General features: G+C 36.4%; 1 protein-coding gene across 2 annotated transcripts in view; it reads left to right on the top strand.

The window, feature by feature from the left end:
* The first annotated feature begins 3,823 nt into the window (after positions 1-3,823).
* Positions 3,824-18,608, top strand: part of LOC117293656 (cyclin-dependent kinase-like 5) — a 37,835-nt gene continuing 23,050 nt past the window's right edge. Inside the window, exons 1-6 of one of the 2 annotated variants that reach the window (XM_033776045.1) lie at positions 3,824-3,895; positions 7,123-7,274; positions 8,672-8,706; positions 11,442-11,487; positions 15,695-15,776; positions 17,167-17,221. In XM_033776045.1, the coding sequence (XP_033631936.1) occupies positions 7,238-7,274; positions 8,672-8,706; positions 11,442-11,487; positions 15,695-15,776; positions 17,167-17,221 (255 nt within the window). In that variant the 5' untranslated portion in view covers positions 3,824-3,895; positions 7,123-7,237. Of the gene's footprint in view, positions 3,896-4,873; positions 4,981-7,122; positions 7,275-8,671; positions 8,707-11,441; positions 11,488-15,694; positions 15,777-17,166; positions 17,222-18,608 lie in introns of those variants that run through there. The other variant, XM_033776044.1, reaches the window with a different exon arrangement.

Below are 18,608 nucleotides of genomic sequence, written 5' to 3'. Positions count from 1 at the left end.
GAATGTTTTGCAAGAGTGGAGCAGCTCAAATCTTGCAACTTCTTTGTTTGCAAATTTTTGACATCAAGTTTGCTTCACATTTGCATGACGTATGACTGGGTTTATGAACATTACAGACAATGGTGTACATTCGGTGTTGAAACACATTTGCTCTTGGTGTTGAATGAGAAACCTGACAGCGCCCTCTTGTGTTGGCCTTTAGCCTTTTTCTGAATCTGACTTCAGTTGCTCTTTTTCGTTAGATGTCTTTCTTTAAATAGATGAACAATTTCAGAGGCAATGAGTCATGGATCTTACTGGTAAATATAAACTAAATGCTGTATATTTCAACATCAATCAAGTTTAATGTCAATTTATAATTGCGTTTTTGAATTGTGGCTGAACCTTTTCAGCTTGGCCGTTTTAGACTAAATAGACAAAATGACATTCAGCGCAGATGTTTCCAAATTAATTCCTATTGTTCTAGGAAATGGGAGCATAGATTTTTTTCAGACAGGCTTCTAGTCTCGAGGTCTATTCTTCTATAACGGGTAAAGGAACACGTTGCCTTGGATCAGACGAGTTGGTCTATAAAAAGCGTTTGTAACCGTTTGTTATCAAATGCATATGGGTAGAAAGATGTTTTAAAAGTAGAATTCTATGATCCACACAAATTTGCCTTGAAATTGCGTGGTTTTTCCTTTTACTCTGCGATCTAACACGGTCGGCCATTTATGGGATTAATAAAATTGACTCCCATAAATGGCCAACCGTGTTAGTCGATAAGATGAAAGGAAAACCGTGCAATTTTGAGGCATGTTTGTGTGGATCATTGTATTCTACTTTTACAACATCTTTCTACCCATATGCATTTTATAACAAACGGTTACAAACGCTTTTTATAGACCAACCTGTCCGATCCAAGACAACGTGTTCCTTTAGTCTTCATAACACTGCCTTGTGATATCTCAGCTGTGTGCTACAAGTTTGTGACATTGAAAGAGAAGAAGTAAAAAAAACAAGCCTGTACAATTGCTGACATTATTTCATAAGTAATCTTAATATAATGTTAATGTTGGTGTTAAATTCTTGAGATGTTTGGCGTACAATATTTATTGGAATATTGACTGTTCAGTGTGCAAGCCTTGATGGATTTTGAACACATGTTAATCACTATTTCACCTTGTCTTTAAATAGTTGGATATGTAAAAGTAGTCATGGAAAGGTTTGTGTGGCAGTGACTAACGTATTCAAAGTTTTCATAGCGTACTTGTTTTCCTTTTTAAAGTTTTTATTTTTTTATTATAAATTTTACAAATGGAAAATGTATTTGTTTTCTTTTCATTTTTTTCCCAATTTTTATTTTATAAACCTTTTTCAATTTGTTTATGTCAGAGTTAGCACTTCCTAGGAAAGAGTTAACACTTCATAACATAGTTGCAAATAATGGGATAATTTTTAAAGAAATAAGGGGAAAACATAAAGAAAAATTATGAACAAGTAAACAAAAATGCTGACCACATACCTGAAAGTAAGCTTGAAATGTTTAGAGAAAAACAAATAAGGATTCGCAGCTGATAATATTTTTGAATGTGTAACATTTCGATTTTTGTATCCAAAACCTCAAAGCTTTCTGTGTCTGAAACTGAAGTGAGCAAGAACCACACACCTGGTTAACAAAACCTACTTCTAGAAACTATAAACCTTTCTAGAACTAAACAAAACCCATTAGTTTTCATTTAATAGCTATTTTTTAAATAATTTTTTGTTATAAAAGGTGGTTGAATTATGGCTTGATGTTTGAAATCAATCAGTATTTTAAATAAGTATGTATTCATTGTCTATACTTACATGTAGGTTAAATCAATGGATTATATGTGCTTTTACTGTAACTGGTGCAGTCAAGTAATATTTAAACAATAATTATCTTAAATTATGATTTTTTTTCTTTAAATATTATTTGTATCGGGGATATGAAATCGTTATCCCAGATCACTGAATTTGCCCTAGGAAGTTTTGCTAGTTGTTCACAGTGCAAATAATCTCACTTTATACAAAGGTTTGGAAGTATATTTATTTTTGGTGCTTGTTTGTAAACAATGTGGTTATTGTTTATCAAGGTACTCGATTGTTTTGCCGTTTACCATCACTTCAAGTTCAAATTAATTTGTGGATCCTTAAAGTGAAGGTACACGTTTGGTAATTACTCAAAACAAGTATTAACTTAAAAACTGACTTGGTAACGAGCATTGTAGAGCTGTTGATAGTATAAAACATTGGTAGAAACAGCTCCCTCTGAAGTAACGTAGTTTTTGAGTTAGAGGTAATTTCTAATATTAAAAGACTTCTAGCTAGCTAGAAGTCTTTTATTCCTTTCTGAAAGCACACATATCCATCCAACAAGGGTGTTTTTTCTTTCATCTTTTTCTCGCAACTTCGATGACCAATTGAGCCAAAATTTTCACAGGCTTGTTGTTTTATGCTGATGATGGGATACACCAAGGGAGAACACTGGTCTTTGACAATTACCAAACATGTACAGTGCCTTTAAAAATGTTAATTTCACAATTAGATCATAATATTTATCAATACTTGTGAAAAAAAGGGGGCCGATTGAAATTCTGTCTTTCAAATTTGTCTTTCCTCCTCTTTCTTTGTTCCTTTCTTTCTTTTCTTTGATTCCCTAGACATGACAAAAAGTTACTACCTCTGTGTTAATTTTCTCAACTCCAGACCAGTTCAGTTCAAAAGCCAATGAGATAATATGTTGTAGTCTGGACTTGGGCTAAACAAAAAAACTGGTGTAGTGTTTATAAATAGTTTTAGGTACAATAGTTTAATAATATGTATTTTATGTGATGTTTTTATTTATTCGACAGATGTGTTTACGGTGGATGTATATGTAGCCGATCACAATTATGTTAATTATTTCTTGTCGCTTCTGATTACATGCAATATAATGGAATCATCAGTGTCTACTGTCAAGATTGTATTAACAGACAAAGATAAAATGTGCTATTATTATAATGGAAAAGAAAATTAATCATGTTTGTTTTAATTGATTTAGTCTGTAGATGTTTTGTAGACCCGGATTTAACTTTCTAGTCCATTTTTATCGCGTCGTCCTTCCGGCTTTCAAGGACACTGTCTGGGCCCAATGTCATGGTTCTGCTTACCGCCGAATTCTGCGCTTATGATCACCATTCTCTGCTTATGTGCAAGCGCAAATTTGTGCCCTAACCCGTGAAATACGCTTGATCCTTGAGTGCCATTACTTTGTTTATGGTAAGCAGAGCAATGAAATTGGGCCCAGATCTTCCAACAACTTGGGAGAAGTGGATAAGAGCACTAGACTTAAGCTCTGATGTTACTGCTGAAGCAAAAACAAATTGCTTAAGCACGAAAATGGCTCACTTCTTTTACACATGTTACTGGCCAAAATTTCATGCCATTTTATACATTGCTTGTGACTGGTATTTGGCTGTTTACTTAGCATAACATTTGAGTGGAGTCTTGGCCAGTAATCTGATTTTACTAGGCAAAATTTTGTGCTCAAGTAGCCCTGGTCTTGACACTCATCTTTATTTTCAGATAATAAAACCAAATTATTAAAGTGAATGTCTGGCCCTTAGCTAATACAAATTCTCAAAGATTGTGTGTAGATCACCCCTGCATGAGGAGTGGAATATTCCCTGGTGCCCCTTCAAAAGATTCCCATTGACTTTAAGATTTTCCAATGCGAAATGAAAATGGCCTTGCCCTTGAAATTCCAGACCTGTCATGTGTGCACATAGTGAATGCTATTAAAGCAGCAATGTGCAGAGTGATGAGGGGGCGGAATGATTGGATCTGTATTATTCTCGTCAATTCTGACTGCACGGTTTGAGAGTGTTGTACCGCGACTCATCATTCTTATGTAAGTTGGACTGAGGGGCTGTTGTGTGTGTGGGGATCGGTCAACTTGTTAGTCGGCTGTAATGATTCTTGCATGAGCTAGGTGAGGGGACTTTGTAGTGTAGTTAAGGGACTATGTTGGATTCAAATAGGTTCCTTTTGAGTGTCTAATTGGGTAGTGCGGCGATAAGGGTTCCTTGAGGCGCTCTTTGATGATCACAGCAGGTTCATTGCCAGTCGTGGCAATATCTGTACTGGTCCAATAAAGTAGTTGTTATAGTCCAACTGTAAAGCTTGGTGGTCACACTGGGGTCTTGTTGAGTCAGTGCTGGTATGCTGTTGCCTGTTGGCTGAGTAATAGAGCGTTCCCCCCTTCTGGTACTGAAAGGACGCCCTCTGTTGTCTACCCATCTGAGGTTGAGGCGTTCCCTTCATCCTAAGAACAATAATTAGGATAAACCATTCTGGGGACGGTAAGCTTTCTATATCTGTGCTTTGATTGGTCCGAGATGATATTTGGCAGCTGCACTTTCATTCTGTCGTCTGTATATGAATGTCAAAAATGAAAGGTGATTATGGACGGGGATTGACCTGATGCCGTCAGATTTTCAGGCTATCGTTATTCTGTAGGCCTCTTGCTTGATTAAAATGTGCCAGGCTACAACAAGCGTAGCCTAAGCATTATCTGGCAGAAGATACTCGAGTTACTTTACAAAAAAAAAATTTTTAAATTAATTTCCTTGGTTTTACTTGAACTCTTCTCTATTTTGCTCAAGATTGACATAAATTCACCCAATTCCATCCTCTTAACCGCGCCCCCTAAAAGCAAATAAATGTTTTCGTTATTAGACCAGAGAGGGCGCCCTACTAGTCGACCGTAAAGTTGGAAAATAGTCTGGTGCTTGGTGGTTGATAAATATCAGTCGTTTTACGTTCATTAGTACAGGGCACCGTGTGTAATTAATTGTGCCGCAATGGCTTATGGGTATGTTGGCAAGGACTCCGCAAGTGTTGACAGGCTCTGGCAGACGACTGCGACTGAATTGTTGTTATTTACAATTTTACCTCGTAATGTCCCCCAAGTTCTTCACCAAGTTGGAAATGTAGGTAAGTACACATTTTGGAAGCACTTTGTTGAATAAAAGTTGTCAGTTGACCGCTGTCTTTGAAAATATTTTCATTTTCCGTTTTTGTTGAGTTCATCCTCTCGTCTGCTCGCGTACCATGCAGGCGAAACACGACAGTCTCGGCACATTGAATTCATGAATTATGTCGTTCGTCCTATCGTTCGTGTGCCCGTCGCTCAAAATACCCTTCGTTTTGTTGTGGTACGGTCAGGTTTTTCGGTCAATTGCTTGGTTCTGTTCAAGAATTCCAAATCATTTGTAATATATAACTTTCCATTCTGACTTCACAACCAAGTTTGGCTGCGATAACCAGCCAGGTTGTTTTGACTGGAAACCTGTCAACTCTTTAAATTGAACATTTGAGTATGTTTTTTTACTAACTCTTCGTTATCCAACCAACTCGCCCTCTGACTGCTGACTAGTATGAACTCTGACCAAATCTTACTGTGACCAATTTGTTTGTGTAATGTTGAATATTTAAGAATTAAGAAAGTCAAGTTCTGAAACATTCTTCCTAACCTAATGTATATGGAACTAGGAAAGATTTTTGTACCCTGCCATAATTTGTGAACGCATTTTTGTTAAAACCAAAACACAACAGGGACATCTCATTTTTGTGCAAATTATATAAAAAAAGTGTTGGTCAGATTTGGCAATATTACTTAGTTAGCAAATGCTTGCCCACACAGGAACAGCCAGTTGAGGGTCGCACTAAATGTCAACCGTTAAATGCACATATTGGTTGACTCATATCAAATGTCCTGTTAAAGTGCATTTAAAAATTGTTGTCGTGAGTTGTCATGAGGGGTCGTGAGTTGTCGGTATTTAGTGCGACCGCTAGTTGATAGTTGATGAAGTCAAACTTTTTCCTATATTTCATTTTCAAGCAAAGTGAACATTAAATTTAGGTTTCTTTCACCTTAGAAACAAAGAAGTGGAACATGCTAAATAAATTCTCGTCTTCCCGAGACAAAAACAATTTTGTTACTTGTTTTACTCATTTCTCAAAAACTCCACAATCTCAGTCAGTTATATTTGAAGGGAAGCTTTCCGCTATCATTATCTTCAAACCCTGTAAGTTTAATGTAAATCTGTGGACATTTTGAAAAAGTACCCAAATCCTTTAAAGGCCGTGGACACTATTTGTAATTGTCAAAGACTAGCCTTCACAGAAATCTGAGGTCTCAAAATCAAATTCATGGAAAATTACTTCTTTCTCGAAAACTATGTCTCTTCAGAGGGAGCCGTTTCTCACAATGTTGTATACTGGTCATCAACCTCTCCCCATTACTCGTCACCAAGTAAGGTTTTATGATAATAACTATTTTGAGTAATTACCAATAGTGTCCACTGCCTTTAAGGTATTTCTTCTTCTTCAAGTGTAGCCTTCATGATTAAAAGTAAACTCATGCAGGGAGGGGAATGTAAACAAATTACACAATTTTTCAATTAAGTGTGAGTTTCATTTTCAACCAAGACTGGAATTCTACATATATAATATGCCTAACATAATAATAAATGGAAATTAAGTATCTCACCAAGTGTTCTTGCAAGTAACAGGAATAATATGTAATTTGTGGAACCACATTTTTCACGATACTTACATTGTACAACAGGGGGATTTGACAATCCAAACCAAAGGGATTATCATTTTAGAACCTGGATGGAATTACGCTCATTGTACTTCAATTTATAAAAATATATTCTCAAGTATGGTCATCTATATGTAGAAGACCAATTACCTGCTAAGTTTGGTCGAGTATGAGTTGGTTGGAGTATAACTATACGATTATTTGAATTCCTCATTAAAATTGTAGAGAGCTTTCATTTTTGTTTTTAGAAAGAATGAACTCATGCGTTCTACTAACAGCAATTGGGTATAAATTATTTTGTCTGTTGCATTTATATGCATTCCCATTGAGTGGACGATACAACGAGATAAATGCGCATAATCAATCAAGAACTCACCAATGAATTCATTTCAAGTTGACGACAACAATTACTTTGAATGATCAAAACAGAAGAACTATTCAAGCACGGTTCATTTTGTTGTTTTAATTTCCCTGGTGTATTAAAGTCAGAGTTCATTGTACTAAAATTGTATTTATTGATTCATTGGCAGACATGGCAGCAGCATCGTTACTACAGCATCATCAATGTGGATAAACCTGATTATGCTTAGATGCATAGACGATGATTTATGCATCTGAAGAGTTGCCAAGGGAAACCTTGCACTGATGAATAAATACGAGGTGCTTGGAATCGTAGGCGAAGGTATGTGATTATTTTATAATTACTAATTATAATAAAGACTTCTTGCAATGCGCACATATCCACCCTGCTGGGTGTTCAAGGCGCAGTATTCAAACCAAAACAAACAAAAGAAAACGGAGACAACTAAATTAGTCAATTGAAAACCTACAATTTTATTCATTGGTTCATTGGCAGACATGGCGGCAATATCATTGCTATGCATCATCAAAGTGTCAAGTGGTCAAGTGGTCAGGCTGCAGGACTTGCAATCACAAGGTTGTGGGTTTGAATCCCCCGCTAACCTCTGATTTCACAATGACTAGAATAAATATTGTGATCTAATCACTGAATCACAGTTTCTTGATTTGTGCAATTCATTATCATAGACATTATATCAATGTGGGTTGAGAGACATTGGTTGTTGCCAGCTTGGTGTTTATCTCCCCTTGTGGGAGTTTGCCGAGTTCCCATGGATGGGAAGATCATCCAAACAAACAAACAAACCTGCGACAAAAGATCATTTTTGCGAAGAGATTTTATAATTTTGTGGTGCAAGATAAGATCTAAGAGTGCTAGAGAGTTCCAGATTTGTTGCATATTTAGGCGGAATTTACTACCATGGTCACTGTACATACCTTATTTAAAGATTTTGATAGTGGGTACACTGTACAAGCAATTGTGATAAAATGTAAATGCTAACCAATAAAAAACAATTTTACAAATATTTTCAATGAAGGGGCTTTAACATTGATAACTGATATTTTTTATTTTTGTTGGTTTAATTTTTCTCTAAAAACACTTGATTCATATGACTCCTATGTAGGAAATAGTAATAATATTACCTTGTTGTAAACCAAAGTTATATTTAAACCTAGTGAATCTTGATAATTCAAACACAGGATTGTCCCCATGCACAAGCTACTGCAATATGCATTATATGTATTTTTTTTATTTTTTTATTTTTTTGAATCACTAATTTCACACAAAACACCAAGAGAAAATGATTTTTAATGCACCAGAAGAAAAGCTCAAAGTAGAGAATAGTCTCAAGATCTCATTTCACGTCAGCTTGCTTCAGCCATTTTTTAGCAAAGAATTGGGCTTCAGAATGCCCTCTCAATTTTGAAAACCCGAAACACATCCTAAAGCAAGATACTATAAACAAATCACATGGTTGCGATACATGTTAAAACATATTTGCTTTAAAGCTTTGACATATTTCTGGTTTTATTTTTACAATGGATTCTCTACAATCTATTTCTACCTAATTTAGTCATGCAATTAAATTTCTTTGAAAAGCAACTTTTATGCATTTGGTTAATTCATCTTTTTGTATTCGCTCACATGCTAACCTAGAAGTAATTATTGAATGTGTAAGAATTTCACTAAATGTTATCATTTTGTACTTCTTGCCACAGGTGCCTACGGAGTCGTGCTCAAATGCAGGCACAAGGTAAGCTTAAATTATTCCAATATGCCTATAAATCTTAGAGGCCCATTTTTTAATGATAGCCCTTATCAACTGTGAACCGTTTAACATCTATTATGTGAACCATTTATTCATAAATACCTCAGACAGTTTCGCTATTCCTATTGGTGGAGAGCGCGTAACGTGGGTGTGTATAAACCTTTGTTTATGACCAGTAAAAAGTGTTGGAACATGGGCAAGACACGCCAGCTTGCACCTATGCTTATAAGACAGTTTCTTCATTCCTATTGGTCGAGAGCAACGGCTGGACAGTTAAGCCACATCACGCGATATGCGCGACGCGCGCAGCATTCCCTTAAAAGGAGTTGTTTACCCGAGGGCGGCGGAGGGCTTTACCATTTCATAGCTGGAGGGGTGTTGTGTTGAAAGAAATCATTGAACAATTATAATTTTTGCATTTATTTTACTTTTTGACCAAAAGTGTTGATGTTTTTTGACCGAATAGGTATTTATGAGGCCCACTATTTTCCCATATATCACTGCATACACCATGTCAATGATTAACCCATTCCCAAATGCCTGGTATAAGTTGTAAACCGGCCTCAAAGAAAAACTACAGGAATTAAGTAAACAAGAACTTTTACAGTGAAGTGCTCATCACTGTACCACTATAGTTACCTGGGAAACAGTGTAGGGTTGTGCAAACAGTCAAGTTGAGATGGAGTATTTGCCTGTTGTGACCTAGTTGTTATGGGTGACACCCTTCAGGTCCCATCAGGTATGTTGGTTAAAGGCACTGGACACTATTGGTAATTACTCAAAATAGTTGCAAGCATAAAAACTAACTTGGTATCGAACAACGCAGAGCTGTTGATAGTATAGGCCTAAAACATTATGAGAAAAGGTAACATAGTTTTTGAGAAAGGTAACTTTTGTCGTTCAAATATTAAAAGATTTCAGGCCTGAAGCCTTATAATTATATGCATCTGAAAGCTCACAAATTTGTGCTTCAAGGGTATTTTTCCTTTCATTAGTTTCTTGCAACTTTTATGACCAATTGAGCTTAAATGTTCATAGGTTTGTTAATTTATGCATTATATGTTGGGATACTACAAGTGAGAAGACTAGTCTTTAACAATAACCAAAAGTGTCCAGTGCCTTTAAGGTCATGAGCATTGTGAAGATCACTAAATGCAGCATTTTGATGAAGATAACATATCGTCATGTCACAGTGACAACGTTGTGTCTCCTTAAATGGTAATTTCAAGTTTGAACAAACTTAAGGCCTGGGCCAGTGGAAGTGTCCACATTATTAGAGTTTGAGACTAATGTTAATTATGTTATTATAGTATGTTTGCAAAGTGTTTTGGGGGGCAATGATCTTTTTTCTGTTTGGTAATTGACCTGACGAAAATATGTATTGGTTGGTTTGTTATTGCATGTATGGTTGGAGGCAAACAATTTTTACATGTTAAGTACCCATACTTCCCCTCATGCCATCAAAGGTCAAATGGTACCAGATATCTACTGACCTGAAATAAGGTCAGAGAGGTCAACTCAAAGTGCTGCATTCTTATGGAATTTCAACGGACAACAAGCCAATGAGTGTTGGGATGGTTGCTCAATAACATCATAGAGCAAGTGATAATATATGTTTGTGATGCAATTGAGCTGAATGAGTTTTATCGGAAGTATCTGAATGGAGGAACAAGCCAAAACAGGTCAACAGGGGTGAAATAAAAAATAAGCAAAAATTGTGAATTAAAATGTCCAAAAGATTTTTATTTTTTATTGCAAACTTTTTATTTTTGATTGCCAACTTTCTGACTGATAAATAACATCAAAAAGGGGTTAAAATAAGGGAATAAAAGGGTAGCGACAAGTTCTTACACGTTTAAAGCCGGCAGGGTCGATGGCTAGTGCCTTTAGCGCATGGTTTTAAACGGACGTTTAAGAACGAGTCACTACTCTTTTATTCCCATTCATAAATGCCCTTTTGTTAAAAAAATACAATTACAGACACTTTAACAGTTGAAAATTCGAGGTTTGAAATATTTTCTTTCAAAAACTTTGTGAAGAGTCTGTTGCGTTGTGTGTATGCGCGCGCCTTTAGAAATAGATTCATGCGGGCGCTTAGAAGTAGATTACGTGCTGTTACTAATAGGTATGAATTGCGTTCCGCATGATAATCTTGCGCGCCTGACACACGGAAGCCAGCTGGTTATAAACACTGGTCATTATCAACCATTTAAACACCCCCACGTGACACGCTCTCCACCAATAGGAGTAGAGAATCTGTCTGGGGTATTTATGAATTAGCATTGAAATAAAATGTGCCGATATATTTCAATAAACAACTCAACTTTAAACCCCTTTCTTTTTCTCTCACATTTCTTGCTGTTTCTGCTATTAAAACTTGTGAACCAAAGGTGATATTTATTGTGCTCTTTTCAAATGTATAAAGAAATAACAAAAACTACATGGGTCGACAAATGACTCATTTTGCTTGATCACATCACATGATGTATAAACATTGGTTAATATCAAACAAATTTTAACTACTGCTATAACATATTAAGGATCATGATATTTGACAGTGTATAAAACCATATTTTGACATTTCCAAACGATATCTTATGATCTATTGTACTCTGGCCATCGTTAAATGACACTGGTTAAAGTACAAGAGAAAAAACCAAGATACTCTTATATAGTTTCTGACCAGACTTTCATAACAATTGTTTTTTATTTGTTGACAGGAAAACAATGAAATTGTTGCTATTAAGAAGTTCAAAGACAGTGAAGGTAAGACAATAATTCTAATTGATCATGTTCTTGCTATTAGAAAGAAACGCACTCCATAATGAAAAACAATTTATTGAAAGAAATGTTTATCTTTACTCAATAGAAACATTTTTGTATGTGTGATTGACTGTTATTATCCTTTTTATGATAACTATGATTCATTTGTAATTACCAACATCCAGCTATTTTTAACTTATGAAAATAAAAGAATGTTCACGTAATTTGACAGTCCTGGTGCTTGCAATCAAATTTTTTACGAACCTGAAAATGTCTTTTAAAGACACTGGACACTATTGGTAATTGTCAAAGACCAGTCTTCTCACTTGGTGTATCTCAAAATATGCATCAAATAACAAACCTGTGAAAATTTGAGCTCAATTGGTCGTCGAAGTTGCGAGATAATAATGAAAAAAAAATACCCTTGTCACACGAAGTTGTGTGCGTTCAGATGCTTCAAATCCTAAATCTGAGGTCTTGAAATTAATTCGTGGGAAAATTACTTCTTTCTTGAAAACTACTCCACTTTAGAGGGAGCCGTTTCTCACACTGTTTTATACTACCGTACCAACCTCTCCCCATTACTCGTTACCAAGCAAGGTTTTATGCTAATAAATATTTTGAGTAATTACCAATAGTGTCCACTGCCTTTAAGCTGCCCTTTTGGTTGTTGTAAGAGCTCAACTGGTATGTTCCTACTGCATGAGGTCTGCTCTCTGTCTCTCTCTATGTGAAAATAAATCAATATTCACCTGCAATGATTATGGACATAAAAATGATCTATCGGTTGAATTTGTTTACTTTGCAATGTTGTCAAACAAAATTAGGTATCAGGCCTTTCCTTTGGGGCGGAGGTGTTTGAGGATTGTACATTATGCATTTAGGGTAGGGTCCGCCTTTGCTTTTTGTGCAAGGTAATGCGTCATCCGCTGCTTAATATAGCATTTGAACTAGCCACCTGGAAATCTTGGTGGTCTAGTTGGTAAGACACTGATCTAGAATTGCAAAGGTGATGGGTTCAAATCCCACCATGTAGTATGCCTGTGATTTTGTTTACAGAGCTCGGGGAAAGTACTGAGTTTGTGCTAACACAAATCGGTGTATATGGGTTTAACCAAAAATTGATAAGAACAATACAATTGATAGATGCTGTGGAAAATAATAGCAAGCATGTTTTCAAATTATTTTCCCAATGTTCCCTTTTTTATTTGAGAGTAGTCTCTTGTTTACCATCATACACAAACTTTTAGGACAGTGCACAAAGTACAATTGGAACCATATTCTCCAACATTGTACATGTGTCGTGTTGTGGTCAAGTGATTAAGAGCACCGTACTCAAGCTATGGTTTTTCTGTTTAGCAGAGTGTGGGTTTGAGTCCCAGTCATGGTACTTGTACTAAGATTAGTATTGCTTGTAGTTCCCATAACATTTACTGCTGAAGAGTAGGAGTTGACCACTGTTTCTGGGGTTCACGTACATGTAGCAAGCACCCTTTACAGGTTTCATATAGGCTAAAAAGGCTTCAGGCCTTAAGTCTTTTGTTATTTGAGTGAGAGATTACCTCTTTCTCAAAAACTACGGTACTTCAAAGGGAGCAATTTCTCACAATGTTTAATTCTATCAACGGCTTTCCATTGCTCGTTGCCAAGTAATTTTAATGCTAACAATTATTTTGAGTAATTACCAATAGTGTCCAGTGTCTTTAATATGAGGCACCCTTGATGGCCGAGGGATTGAGGGCACTGGACTCCAGCTCTTGTGTTTTTGGATCAAGTCCCTGTCGTGCCACTTCTAGCCTACAGGATTTTTAGTACACACAAGATAAAATAACTCAGAACAATTGTTATAAAAGATGAGGTTATCCCTGGTTTCTGGTTCACACAGCTGGTTGGCAAAGGTCAGGTTTCCTGAGGTTTGCTAGCTACAGTGATTAAATTCCCTTACAAGTCATCCTTGATTTCATTACCAGAAGTATAATACATTATAAGTTATCACACAAGCGCGAGTGGAATACGGAAGGCGCTTATTTTCCGTATTTCCACGAGTGCGCGTGTGATAACGTATTAATCTTCCAGCAAACGTGACATAGATAAAATGTGATGTGGATAAAATGTAATGTGGAGCTTTATGTTGGTGTAATAATATTTATGGGGGATGTTTTGGTTGTGACACCTAGTGATTGTGTCTATGGTTCTAACAACTTGTAAAGCCTACTCCTGCGAATCATCAGTAAAGGCTGCATTCAAGTTCCCCCGTGTGTGAAATGATTAAACAATACTTAGTGTTTAGTTTGCAGCAGGCTGAACACATGAAACCTGTGGGATAGAGGGGGTACCATGGTGAATCCCATACCCCATTTCAGCCCCATTCTTTAGCTCCATTCCCCCATGGTTCATTGACTACTGGCATGGTAGCAAAAACAGGGATTAAGGCTATTGGTCCACAAAGCCCTATATTACACCCTGGGGCACTTAGTGTGGTTGCAGGCGCACAGACTAGGCGCCCAAACAATGCTTAAATAACACCCATGGATCCTAGGTTCCAGACAATTGAAAGGGATTCGGCGATCTGACAATGTAACAAAAGAAGAGATTTATCGATTGATTGACGCAACCATCTTTCTGACTGTAAGTCCTGGTGGAACTCAAACAGGATTAAGATGGTCACCAAAGCCATAGGTCTCAGATAAATCTAATCAACAGTTTCACTAGTATTAAATATTGACACATACTTGGGCCAATTTAAAGTTTCAGTTGTGATGGGGGAAAAACACCTTCATGTGTTTTGTGTGGATCGATTGAGTCAATCTTGAAGAAGGTCATAGGCGTTAGCTTGATTTATTAAAAGGCACTTGACGCTATTTGTAATTACTAAAAATCATTGTTAGGATAAAGACTTACTTGGTGACGAGCAATGGAGAGCTGTTGATAGTACAAAACATTGTGAGAAACGGCTCCCTATGAAATGTAGTTTTTGCGAAAGAGGTAATTTCTCACTCAAATATTGAAAGACTTCAGATCTGAAGCATTTTATTATCCTTCTGAAACTCACAAATTTGTGCAACAAGGGTGTTTTTCTTCTTTCATCATTCTCTTGCAACCCGACAACCTCGATGGTCTATATGGTTGGTGAGACATCTTCTCTATAATGGCAAAGATCGTGGGTTTGAATCCCACCCACACTAAAAGCCTGTGGGATTTTTTTCACAGTACTCGGGAAAGTACTGATACAGTGCTTTACATGCATTGGTGTATGGCTAAAACCAAATAAAATTATTCATCCCTGATGCAAATTTAACATCTACTAAAATGATGTTCTTATAAATCAACTGACCTTACTTGTACGTCCATTTATGTGTAGGTGTAGCCACATTGAATAAGGAAGTATGCAATCATATCAAATTGGTAAAAGGAACATTAGAGAATGGGTTTATGCTAACAAAAAAGTTACTGGCAGTGTAAATACGTTATGTTATCCACCATACCTAAACTGACAAACCTGTAGAAGTTTGAGATCGATCGGCCATCAGGGTCACAAGAAAATAGTAAAAAAACCGATTACATATTTTGCAGGATGACAGTTTTTTTGTTTTAAATGCTCACTGAGCCAAAAACTCAACACGGGCAGTTAGTTTTTTTTGTCTCATTAAATATGACATTTCAGAAAGAAAGTTTTTAAGGGATGATTCATAACACAGTGTAAGTTTTAGGTAAATCTGTGTTCTTAGACAAGCTTTTTTTTTACAAATTCTGTAATGTTCCTTTAAAGGAACATGTTGCCTTGGATTGGTCGAGTTGGCCTTTGAAAGGCGTTTGCAACTGTTATAAAATGCATATGATTAGAAAGATATTTTAAAAGTAGAATATAATGATCCACACATAACTCAAAATTGCATGGTATTCCTTTTACCTCGTCGACTAACACTGTCGGCCATTTATGGGAGTCAAATTTTTGACTCCCATAAATGGCCGACCATGTTAGTTCGCAGTGTAAAAAGAAAACCACGCAATTTCGTGGCAAATGTGTGTAGATCATTGTATTCTACTTTTAAAACATCTTTCTAACCATATGCATTTTATAACAAACGGTTACAAACGCTTTTCAAAGACCAATTCGACCGATCCATAAACTTCAATTCCAGTTTTAATCAAACCTGCCTAGACCAATTATTAATGATTTGATGTTTTTTTGCTTTAAATCTGATGACAGACAATGAAGATGTGAGAAGAACCACATTGCGAGAACTCAAAGTTCTCCGGCAGCTCAAACAGGAAAACATTGTAGAACTCAAGTAAGAAAATAATAATTGTCATTTTTAAATTGTCTGTGTAGTAATCACAGAAATGAATCATAAATATGTATTTAATCTTGTTTCAAACTATTAGTTGGTGGCCTGACGTTTTGACCCTAGCAGAGTCTTTCTCAAAGTTTTTTTTTTTTTGGCCTTGAGAAAGACTCTGCAAGGGTTGAAATGTCACGCCACTTACTATTTTTTTGCCAAAACATATTTATCTATAATTTTCTTAAGGAATCACACGATTGGTAGAGCTGAGAAAATAGTTGTATTACTGTTTATTGTTGAGTGAGATCAACCAACCATATACACCAATCTGGGCGCGCAAGTGCTGGGCGCGGCGCGCCACTGCTGTGGTGTACTTGTGCCTAATTTTGTGCACAAAGACACAAGAAAATCATTTTCCTTTTCACTTTTTATGGGAGTTGAATGTTTTTCAGGACAATCTATGCAATTCCCTGATATGGCTGCATGATATAACCAGAAACTGCATTCTTGATAATTTTTTTTTTTAATTAAGCGAAAAGTCAAATACTGAAATTCTGATGAAAATACCTTGCCGATGTAACACATTCTAGCGACTATTATGCAGTTTCCGCGTATTTGACCCCCAACTTACCTAAGACAAGCAATGTTCTCAAGATGATTCGGTTTCTTTTTAGTTGCAAATATTTGTGGTCTGTGGTCTACATTGGTATATCATGATGTCCTGTCTGTTGAGGAAAACATCTAATTTCCATAGGGAGTGAGAGTTACATGATTTTCTTGTGTCTTTGTGCACAAAACTAGGCACACGTACACCGCAGCTGTGGTGCGCCGTACCCAACAATAGCGCACCAGGATTGGTGTAAATACATGAAATAACTAACCTGTAGACATGTTGTCGTATTTCTGTTATAAACCTTGAATATGACTTCATTCCAGAGGGAAATATTTCACAGATTTTTTTACTAGTATTCATAATCCGTAAATTTCATTTCGGACTCAAATTCCACAATTATGTTTTTTAAACATGTTCAAAATTATGTTTGCTTTGTATAGACCGTATTGAATATGACGTCATCGTTCAAATATCTGACCTACAAGATGGCGTCTGTGCGCATGTGCGTGCATGTGCCGTAGAAATCGCACATGGAATGTTGCGTGCTGCGTGCTTCGATGATGTACGTGATTGAACGCGCATACGGTTTGCCCTACAAGATGGCGCAAAAAGGGTTATTCAATACGGTCTATATAAATAAGATTCAGACAAAATGAAGAATAACTTCTCTGTTCAGTTTCATTCAAAGTTACTTATCTGGTTACTTTCTCTTCATGCAAGTTTCTCTATTCAGTTCAGTGAGATTTTCAGACATAATTCATGATGTTTTTATTATTTGTTTCCCAGGGAAGCCTTCAGAAGGAGAGGGAAGTTGTATCTCGTCTTTGAATATGTTGAGAGGGTAAGATAATTTTAAAATCTCTTAACTTCATTTAAGACACTGGACACTTTTGGTAATTGTCAAAGACCCGTCTCCTTACTGACTGGTTCTCAACATATGCATAAAAAGACAAACCTGTATAAATTTGAGCTCAATTGGTCATCGAAGTTGCGAGATAATACTGAAAGAAAAAACACACTTGTCTCACAAAGTTGTGTGCTTTCAGATGCCTGATTTCAAGACCTCAAATTCTAAATCTGAGGTCTCACAATCAAATTCGTGGAAAAATACTTCTTTGTCTTAAACTAGGTATCTCACAACGTTTTATACGATCAACAGCTCCCCATTGCTCGTTACCAAGTAAGGTTTTATGCCAATAATTATTTTGAGTCTACCAATAGTGTCCACTGGGACCCTTAAAGATTTATCATTTCGCTGTCGATTTTGTCATTTTTTTTTTAACTCTTAATCAATAAGGAAGAATAAAATCTTATTTTTTATTGAAAAATACTAAAATAATTGTAACCTAAATTCTGGCATGTTCTCTCCAAAAGACAACAGATAATTTCCCAGCACAGTTCTCTATCCTTAAATCTCCGCCAAATTTCAAAGCGCTGAAAACACAGTTCTCTATTATTAAATCACGGCCCAATTTCAAAGAACTGATATAGAAGAGTTTGTAATAACAATCATCAGAGTCCAGCATTCTCCAGAAGACGATCAGAGCATACTGATCGAAACGTCGAGTTAATCCAACGGTTCTTTTCAGAACCACCCCAACTCATTTAGAGATTGTTATTACATGGTGTTACCGCAAACTCTTCTTTATCTTATTTCCACCATGCAAAGTTTCAAATCCTACTTCAAAGAACTGTTTAAGGAAAAACTATTGCTTTACATTTTCTGCTGAGCAGAACTGAGCAGGATACCAGTCATGAATGGTACTTGTAACATGGTATTTTGGGCGGTAACCTTATTCTGGTTAGCATTTTTTTTGCTGTGGTTAGCTACTTGTGCTCATTGAGCTGCATCAGCACAACAAGTTTACTAAACGCACAACCAATTTTGCTTAATGGAGTATGATTATCATCCAAAATGCAATGCCACACCATTTTACAACTGATTTCCTCCAAATTTTTCCTCCAAACTTAAACATCTCTTATATCGTTGCAGTACCCGCTGCCAGAACATAGGATTCGAACTGCCTCTAGCTACTGGGCAACCTCGGTAGTCTAGTTGGTAAGACACTGCTCTAGAATGGCAAGGGTCGTGGGTTCGAATCCCACCCGAGTAACATGCCTGTGATATTTTTTTACATGACTCAGGAAAGTACTGAGTATAAAGTGGTAACACACATCAGTGTTTGGGTAAACAACCACTATTATTACTACAAACTTAAATAGCTCTA

The sequence above is a fragment of the Asterias rubens genome, chromosome 8, assembly GCF_902459465.1.
Source record: "Asterias rubens chromosome 8, eAstRub1.3, whole genome shotgun sequence".
NCBI lineage: Eukaryota > Metazoa > Echinodermata > Asteroidea > Forcipulatida > Asteriidae > Asterias > Asterias rubens.
The sequence above is the reverse complement of the archived record's forward strand: the minus strand, read 5'-3'. Positions and strand labels throughout refer to the sequence as shown.